The 9,541-nt window shown below is 43.0% G+C and overlaps 1 protein-coding gene across 1 annotated transcript in view; it reads right to left on the reverse strand.

Moving 5' to 3' along the window:
• The window catches only part of TTLL6 (tubulin tyrosine ligase like 6), a 19,190-nt gene extending 14,059 nt beyond the window's left edge, over positions 1-5,131 (reverse strand). The window contains exons 1-4 of the mRNA XM_019548516.1: positions 5,113-5,131; positions 3,389-3,507; positions 3,156-3,286; positions 988-1,144 (exon numbers count right to left, since the gene is read on the reverse strand). Coding sequence (XP_019404061.1) covers positions 988-1,144; positions 3,156-3,286; positions 3,389-3,507; positions 5,113-5,131 — 426 coding nt within the window. The remainder of the gene's footprint in view (positions 1-987; positions 1,145-3,155; positions 3,287-3,388; positions 3,508-5,112) is intronic.
• Between the last annotated feature and the right edge of the window lie 4,410 nt (positions 5,132-9,541).

Here is a 9,541-nt window from a genome sequence, read left to right on the forward strand (position 1 = left end):
AACATAAACCACACAGAGTCTCCCTGCTCTGAACATAACACAAGCCCCACCAAGGCTCTCAAGCCTACCTCCCTTTAGGGCGTTCTTGTTCCCCGCATCATCGCAGCCGGTTAGCATGGTAAGGCTGCGACCACTAACTCCGGCCACTCAGCTCAGCCGCAGAGCTCCTGCGGCAGCCAGAAGGGAACTGTGAGGCAGACTCCGGCCTAAGCTGTTTATAAAGACCCAGCCCTGCCCCCTTCGGGCCATGTGACCCGCCTGGTCGCCCCGGTAACCGGCACCTGAGCTGCCCGGGTGATTGGGGCAGAATCACATTCACAGGTGACTCCGTGACAACCATTGATGTCTGGAGCATCCTCTGAAATGTAATTGATCAGATAGTTTTCAAAAGTTATTGAGTTACATCCAGATACAGAAATATCATCGCACTGAGTGTAAAGCAATGCAAACTCAGGCAATAAAAATAAAACATATTCAACAAGCAAGGACAAACCAATGTGAGCCAAACTTCTACTATTTAAGTTACTGACACCTAAAAGATACAAGAGATCCTTTTAGTCTGTACATGGATGTTCAATATGAACAGAGCATCAGGAGAGTGTCAGTGACAGGCAGTCAAAAAGATATATACAGTAAGTTGCAGAGACTGAGAAACAATCCCTTCATTCTCTCTTCCTGCTATCTATGGAAATTTTTTTCCATCTTTGAAATGTAGAAAGGGAATTTCTTTCATCCAGTTAGCATTACATGAACAGTCTGTCCACCCCGATTAAGACGGATGAGTTTATCTAAAACACCTTATTTAAAACACTTTGGAATAATAGTTGACACAATGATACAAAAAGCAGGCACTATGTTAATGGTCATACAGGAAGGACAGTGACCAGAGAATGCTAAGCACAGCCAAGCAAAGCTGAGCTGGATACTAATCTCTGGCTCAGTGACAAAACAATAACCTGAGTATATAGAATGGGGGGTAGAGATTACCCTTGAGATGTAGAGCTGGCAGATCATATCCTCTCCAGGCTTTATGTCTTTTACAGATTTGGTGATGAAGATACCTCTCCCCTGACAGCCAGAGTCCGGCTTGCAGATGTATGTCTTATACTTCCTTGATCTGCTATATGCCTGCAAGTCTCCATAACTATAATTAAACAAGGGCTAGTTATTATCATTTTCATTACACTTTTTCAGATCTGAATTTCAAATACAAAAAAAAGTTAAAAGCAGGATTTTCAGAAATATTCATTGTTGGCTGACCTGTGTTTCTACTAAAGTCAGCAGAGGTTTCACTATTATTTTAAATAGAAGCAGTTAGGCCAACACTAGGCACTTTTGAAAATTCTATCCTAACTGATTAATATATGTGTAAAGCAGTCTCATTCATTGTACAAAGCAATAAGGAGTATTCAAGCCAATCAAATAACTTAATTGATTTGTCAAGGATCACCGATAACAAGTCAGTACAGGAAATAAAAATTATACTTGTCCTCAGCCATGTACTTGATATATTCTGTCATGGTAGTGACAACAATAGACTGGTTAGATGGAAGGATATGTCAGAATTTTAAAGTCTCATTCTTCAGTGATCAGGGCAATAGAGAAAATCTATAAACCCCTGGAAAGCAGTGAGTCAGTTTTCTAATGGCACATAGAATTTTTACTGTAGATTTACTGGCCATGATTTGCCATTCTTACAGTAATTTTACCACAGTGTAGCTCCATTGATTACAATGAAGAACACAAATTGAAGGCTAGTAAACTACTGAGGAATCAGGCCCACTTTCTTCAGTATGTTGGATCTTAAAATAAAAAAAAATAGTTTCTGATTGCTCACTTTCCCCTATTTAAAAAATCCAACAAGAATTTAGCAATTAAAAAGCTGACCTTCAGATAGCAAAAAGCATGGATCTTTCAGTTTAGCAGTTCATGAAATACTGGTGGTTGAAATCATGCTGGTAAGGAAGCAGGTGGAAATGCAAGACATTAATCAGAATGAAGTGATTTTAAGGTTTGTTGCATGTCTGCTTATCAAGGCTAGGAACATGTTGTCAGACAAAAGACAAATGTTTACAGAATTAGTGACAACCAAAGTACAAAAAAAAATTATCCAAGCAGAGGCAGAAATAAAATCTGTCCTTAATTCTGGGTGCATGTATATCCAAAGGAGTCAATTATGGAGTGAATTATAAATTTATGCAAAAGATTTCCTTTATGATAGAAAGGAGAATTTTAATCTGGTACAGCAGGGCGGTCCAACTGGTGACCTGCAGGCTGCATGCGACTCATGAGGGGTCAAACTGCACACTCTGGGTCCCACCTGGCTGCTACTCACTCCACTGTAGCAGCTGCAGCAGCAGACTGGGGCTCCAGGCTTCTCTTTTGTGTCCCAGGGAGCAAGATGAGGCACTGAAGTGCAGACTGTAGTACTGTGGAAGCCTGTAGCCTGGGATGCTTGAGCAGCATATTGCAATGCTGGAGCTCACAGCCAGGGAACAAAGGGTGAGTTGGGGCATGTGGTGTAGCAGGAGAAGTGGAGACCAGCAGCAGTGGGGAGCACAGTGGGAGGGAGACAGCAGATGGCACAAAGCACACTGGGGATGGGGGCATGAGGTCCTTGGGGCCATTGTCCCTGCTAATATAGCCCCTATTAATATGGCCCCTACTAGTGTGGCCCTCAACCGCTTAAAAGATGGATAGCCCTGTGATATAGGAATAACCTCCATTTCCAATAAGGGAAGATTCCTAGGCAGGGCAGTAACAGAGTTCATCTGAAAAAAGGAAAGGATCTTTTTCATGTGCGGTGATAAGCAGATTTACATTGTAAATAAGAGACTCCTGCCTCACTCAGTTTAAAAGAAAACGTCATTCTGTCATTTAATTTACTATGCAAATGTTCCTAGTTTCTTTCACTATGGAAAGAAATGACAAAAAGTTAGTAAGCTTGATTTGCTATTGAAAAAATCACTACTGATTTTCACTTCTCTGCTAAGTGTTCAGATTCACTTAGCTTAGGTTTAGTAGATTTAATTTATGCTGGGAATTAATTTAAATTAGCAGTACAGAATTAGGCCCAAAATAAAGATGTCACTGTAAATGAGAGGGAAAACTCATGGTGAGAAGCAAGCAAGAAGAAATCATTAAAAAAGACTCACTCAGCAGGAAGACACCAAGTCCTGGGAAAGAAATTAAATTCTTTTGGGAAGAGTTTTAGCATCCTGCTCATGTTCCTGGCCAGCAGATCTTTCCTGCAGATTTCACTCATCCCTGGAAAATGGTTGATTTTCTGGGGGTGGGGAGGAAGTCCAGAAAAAAGAGGCACAATAATAAGCAACTGTTCATTTTTTTGCATTAAAAAAAACCTCCACCAGCTCCTAGTGATGAGTACCTGATAACTTTTCATCTCTATTACCCGATCCAGTGACACTGAACAGTCTGTCCAGTATAGGGTCCACTCATCATTACCACCTCCTTCCCGCAGGCCATACTGCTTAGCAGCTCGATGCACTGCATCAGAAGAATAGGAACAACTTAAACCATAGTGTAAAAATTTAGACAATTATTTGGGGGCCCAGAGTGGGAGACAGAGTCATAGTTCAATTAATGCTATTCAACTCAGCCATTAACTTTCAGGGGTAAGTGCCAGTCCTCTGGTCACTCTGAATGTCATTCTGTCTAACAAATTAGGCAATTGATCAACAGTGACTTCTGGGCAAGCTCATCACTCCATAGTGATACTAAAGCTTCACTCTTGTCTAGGAAAAAACTGCTAGAGTGAGTTTTCAGTGCTGTTACAGTCTAACTAGTGGTGAAAAGCAGACCATCTTGAAATATAGTTGTTAACGATACATTTGGAATAGAACTATTTATAGTGGCTCTATGTGTTCCTAACCCAAGATAAGAATCCAAATCTCGAGCTGGCAAAAGCTTGCAGATCTAATGTAGGATTTGAAGCCTTGCCTAACTTCAGTCACGAGAGAGATATGTATGATGGTCTCAAGCTAGACCATTTAAAAAGTGCAGCATCATTAACGGTTTGGATTTGGCGAGGACAAGAACTAGAATACTAGGAGATGTTCCGGGTCAGCGATGATGAATTCTGATATAGCCACGTAGGTCCAACATGGGGAATAACAGGGTACAGTGTTAACACAGTGCTGCTCAGATTGCCTATTTTTAAAAGACACGGTCAGATGGTCACAGTGATAAAACATTATCAATCATAAACCATTCAAAAATGAAAAAAATGACAAAATAGTTTTCTATAACTGGCCTCTTTTTGAGAGCAAGTGAATATCTCCCCAAAAGAGGGAGCCAGGAGGCTCGTTACTTTAAAAGAGTACAGCAGGCTAAAAGTGCAGTGTAGGGCTGCAGCAGCAGGAATGCAGGCTGGCCCTTAAGTAAAAGGGTCTGTGTGTGGCTGGGCAGCCTCATGACCAGGGATCATGGTTTTTTCTGATTTAAAAAAATCCCCAATTTTTGGTCCAAAAAAATCCCAAATCCATATTTCTGTGATTAAAATGAAACATCACTATCTATATTAGTGATGTTTTATTTAAATCACAGAAAAATACGGATTTGGGGTTACTTTTTTCCAACTGAAAATTGGGGATTTTTTTATATCAGAGAAAACCAGAATCTCTGCTCATGAGAGGAAGGAATATAAATCCAGGGACTGAGCCGCAGCAGGCAGTCTGGGCCTGCATGCTGCAGGGAGAGGAGCCCCACAGGGAAGCTGGCTGCAGGAAACAGGCCCATGGACACCCAAGCTATCCATGACAGTGAAGCCAAGACAGCTAAGGGAAAAGTATAGTTTGTGGTATGGTATTGACTAGGCCTGTGCAAAGCAGCTAATATTCACTTTGGATTCAGCCAACTGGGGGGACCGCGATTTGATCTGGTGATTTGAATCAATGCCCTGAATCGATTCAGCCTAATTTGATTCAGAGATTCAGCTGCTGCCAAATCTCTGAATCACCCAGGCCCATCTCCAACCCGGTCTCCCAGCCTGTCAATGGCTGCCCCACTGGCCCCAGCTCCCAGCACTTTGAAAAAAAACCCAAATCCCAACTCAGCAGGTGCTGCCTGGCAGGGGGAGCCATCCCTGCTGACCTCCACTGCCCCACGCCATGTCCCCCCCCTGCTCCCCCAGCCCCATCATGGCTGCCCCACCCATCCCAGCTCTAGCCTTTTAAGAAAAAAACCCCAAAACCCTGAACTCACTTCGCTGGTTCCTGCCCGGCAGGGGTCAATCCCCATTGCCCTCCACTGCCCCATGCCACATGGGGGCCTCTACACCAGCCCCCTGAAGCCCCGAGGCTGTTGCAGGAGGGGGCTGGGGGAACAGGCAGGGGGATGGGGGAGCAGGCAGGGGCTGGGGGCTGGCAGGGATCCCCCCCATGGTCCTGTCTCCCCTTCTCCAGTCCCCCCACTCCCCCACCCCCTACTTAACAGCTCCGAGTCTGGGTCCAGCTCCCTGCTGCAGCGGGTGTGGACTGCTCGAATCATGGAAGCTCTCCGAATCTTTTCTGAAGATTTAGAGAGCTTCAAATCGGTTTAGACCTTTTTACTGGTCCTCTGATTCAATTAGGATTTGGAGATTTCAGCCACCGAATCACCACCCAAAGCTTTGCACAGGCCTAGTATTGACCCAGAATGGGAAAGAACTTTAGTGGATGCAGTTTGCTTATTTTTCTGTTAAGTTTAGGTTTAAAACCAGAGGACTGGATTGTGGCTATGGGGATGGCTTGGAGGCCACTGGTGTGCACCCCTGTGCACGTGCATCCCTTGAGAATGGCAGTGCACCTTCTACAAAAAGGCAGTCACCGCTCACCACCCCACCACCGATGGCATCTATGGGTGGTCCGTGATTCCCACTTGGTCGACTCTCACCCTTGCCCCTTCCCCGCCGATAGCGCCAGTGGCATCTGCAGGAGCTCCCCACTCACCACCGCCGTGTTCCCGCCACCACTGTGCCCCCTCAGCCCCTGGGGGTATGCACCGTTCATTCAGCAGAGTGCTCCCTGGTGAATGCCAGGGACCCCAGGGGGCAGAGCAGCGTGTAAGCACTTGTGCCAGGTCAGGGACCTTAAGGGCTGCCACATGAGATAGGGGCTAGGGTCACAGAGCACACAAGTGCAACATGGGGCTGAGGCCCAGAAGCTGAGGTCTGGACCTCAGTGGACCTTGGGCTAGGGGGCCCAGCTAGAGGAAAGGGGTGAAGCCAGGAAGGTGGAAGCCCCAAAGGTTTGAGGTGGAAACCCCAAAGCAGGCTTGAAGGGATGAATGCAGAATCAGGGCCAAAGAGCTCCCCTCTAAACACATATGCAAGGTATGGGGGTGACTATGGAGATGACTGAAGGTCACAAGTATTGTCCCTAAGGCACAACTGGGGCTGCCTTAAGGGAAAACCAACCCCGTAGAATTTGGGGCAGAGAAGCCCTGTGGGCTGTACACTGAGAAAATGCACACAGGAAGAAGGTACCCCGGCCTCTGGAGGCAGCCTTGCCAGTTAAAAGACCCTAAGACAGGGGTAGGCAACCCCCAAGCAAAGGCACTTTGTTTGGCATGAGTGCCTCAGGGCAGACAGTAGGGAAGGGGTTGGAGCTGCACTGCCACAACAAGGATCGAGCCCCTCGTGACTCCCCTACTGTCTGCCCCTTGGCATACCAAAATCTTACAAGTCGAGGTTGCAGGTATTTTCAGGACTTTGCCCAAAAACATTGCCAACCCTTCCCCTTAGATCAAGTCATGGCAGGTGTGAGATAGGCAGTCTGGGGAGCGTGGGCAGAAAGGTCTGACGACTAAGTGGCATCAGATACCAGGCGGATCACCTCAGACTGTCACATTCTTCCTCTTGATGGGAATCAACAGAATCACAATGCTTTCGTTCCCTTTCTACATCCAAGAAACAGGATAGACTCACCAGACTCATACTTGCAGTTGGTCAAATTAATCACAGGTCATCTGGAAAAAAAGAAAAGAAAAAGGAGAGACACAGAGGCAGATAGACCAAAACCAGTTCAAACTTTATAATGAAGCCCTGGAAAAACGTTACAGCTGAACTTCCACAAAGTTACCTAAAAGCACTAATACAAATGAACACATTATTAAGCAACATATCATAACCTCAACAGGCTATTCACTAGAAGTTTTTGCTCACTGGTTACATGGAAAATTATTTCCTTGGGGGATAAAAGGGAAAAAAAACTGCACAATTTGTCTTTCCATAGATGAGAAAGGTACCATTAATTAGAATTCTCTGAAGACAACAACAGTGCAAGTCCAGTGTAAATGTTATATCCTGGTTACAAAATCCCTGACACAAAACATCAGCAGAATGAATGTACAAGACTGATTACTTAGCTTTTTTGTAAAATTAATATGAAACATGTTTCTTAGAAACACTAGGTTATATACTTTACTTACCTAACCTCTAACCCTGAAACAGTACACAAACCATAAATAGGACAATGGTGGCCAACAGGTAATGCTAAGTTCAGATGATGTTTAATTTAGAGAATTCTGTTGATTGGTAAATGCTATTTATTTATGCTGAACAAAAATGTTGTTGTATTGCAAGTTCCTCTTGTGAACTCCTGTCAGGAAACACAGCACAAACAAATTAAGCAGCTTAAAAAGCCCACCTATCCTCTTAGAAGCTAAGCTAAAAAGATGAACAGTGAAACCTCATTTATCCAGAAAGCTTGTTTGTTTAAAATGAAGCCATCTCCTCTATTGTGTAAATGCACTGAAAGTTCTCTTGAATTTCCTAATTAATTTAATGTCAATATTTTTTCAGATGAGCTATCAGTGTACTTACTATACGTGGTTTGATCAAAAAGTTTTAAGACTTGATGTTCAGGGTATTGGTCATCAAGAATTTGTACCAAGTGGTAAAACAACCAATCAGGCCTTTTATAAAGAGGTTTTGATTTGATTGAGGGATAAAGTTAGAAGAAACCACCGTGAGCTGTGTGAAAATGGTCAATGGTTTCTGCATCATGACAATGCTCCTTCACACACTGCTGTCTCTATTCAAGAATTTTTGACTGAAAAAAACATTCCTGTGATACCACACCCTCCGTATTCACCTACCTTGCCCCATGTGCTTTTTTTCTGTTCCCAAAAATCAAAATGAAGCTGAAAGGAAGGAGATTTGATGACATTGCAACCATCCATAAGAATGTGAAACAGAACTTAAAAAACTCACAGTTGAAGACTTCCAGCATTGCTTCCGAAAGTGGCAGGAACGTTGGGACAAGTGCATATAATCTAGGGGAGATTACTTTGAAGGGGACAGCTCATAAAAATGTTTGTACACTATTCTTTAAAATAAAGGCTAAGTCTTAGAACTTTTTGATCACCCCTTGTACATCAAATTAAAAGGAAAAAATATGAAGATAGAATCAGTAAAACACTACTGTGATGAGAGAGAAAGGAAACAAATGAACAGATTTTTTTCGAAGTTAAAATACAGCTTCCTAAATAAAATACAGATAAAACATTTTTAAACACAGGCAAGGCATTTTTGCAATTTAGTTTCTAAGTTGTTCAGAGTGAGAACCTTGATTTTTTGTTTGTCTAGTCTGTTATGTATCCCTATGGTGATAATAAATAAGCACAGCAAAATTATGACTGCCCAAAGAGCTTGGTCAACAGTAGTTAATCAAATGGGCATTAACCAGGCAGGAAGTATGCACTGGAGTCAGTTAAGGTAGTCTGGACACTGTGAGCAGGGTAACTATAATAAAAATAACAGAGTGCTTTCTTCCTTCTCATGTCCTTGTGACAGGGTAATTCAGCAGAATTTGCAGATTCATTGAAATCTGACATGGCTGCACCACAAGTGTTTATAGTCTCAAACTTGCAACCTCTGAGCTATCAACCATGTGCCTTAGCAGTACCCATACCACCCCAGAGTACTGATTTGCTCTTATAGGTCCTGGTCTAACCCTGTTGAAGTCAATGAAAAGACCTCTAATGATTTTGAGTGGGCTTTGGATCAGCCCTATAATCCCATTTAGTCATGCAATTAGTCATTTTGTGGGTCTAATTGGGGTTTATAGATGGAGTTTAGACAGTAAGTGACTTGATAACTGGTTCCACTTACTGCAGTTCTAATCTGATATGGATAAACACATGTGAGTGAGCACAGACAAGTAGGGCTGGGGCTAACTAGAAATCACAATTTTCTGGACAAGTTTTATGCACTGAAATTACTTTAGCTGATTTTAATACAACATAATAATGCTAATCTGATGCATTCTAACACAACAACAGAAAGCAAATGAACAAAGGGAAAGAAAAGGAAAAGGAAGAAAGGAGGAATAATGATTGCTAATTTTACCCCTAACATTACAATCCCACTGAGTAAGGATGAAAAGAGGGCACAGCAGTCTCAACAGTTCTGTCATGTAATGGTTCTGAACTACAGTAGTTGATCCTATTAGGAGGCCCAAATATGATCTCAACATCACAGTATAATAGGAAAAAAGGGAACACATTTTAAGTTATAGTTATAGAAAGCTAATATGGCAGT

Source organism: Crocodylus porosus, unplaced genomic scaffold, assembly GCF_001723895.1.
Source record: "Crocodylus porosus isolate Cpor-Errol unplaced genomic scaffold, CroPor_comp1, whole genome shotgun sequence".
In the NCBI taxonomy this organism is placed as follows: Eukaryota; Metazoa; Chordata; order Crocodylia; family Crocodylidae; genus Crocodylus; species Crocodylus porosus.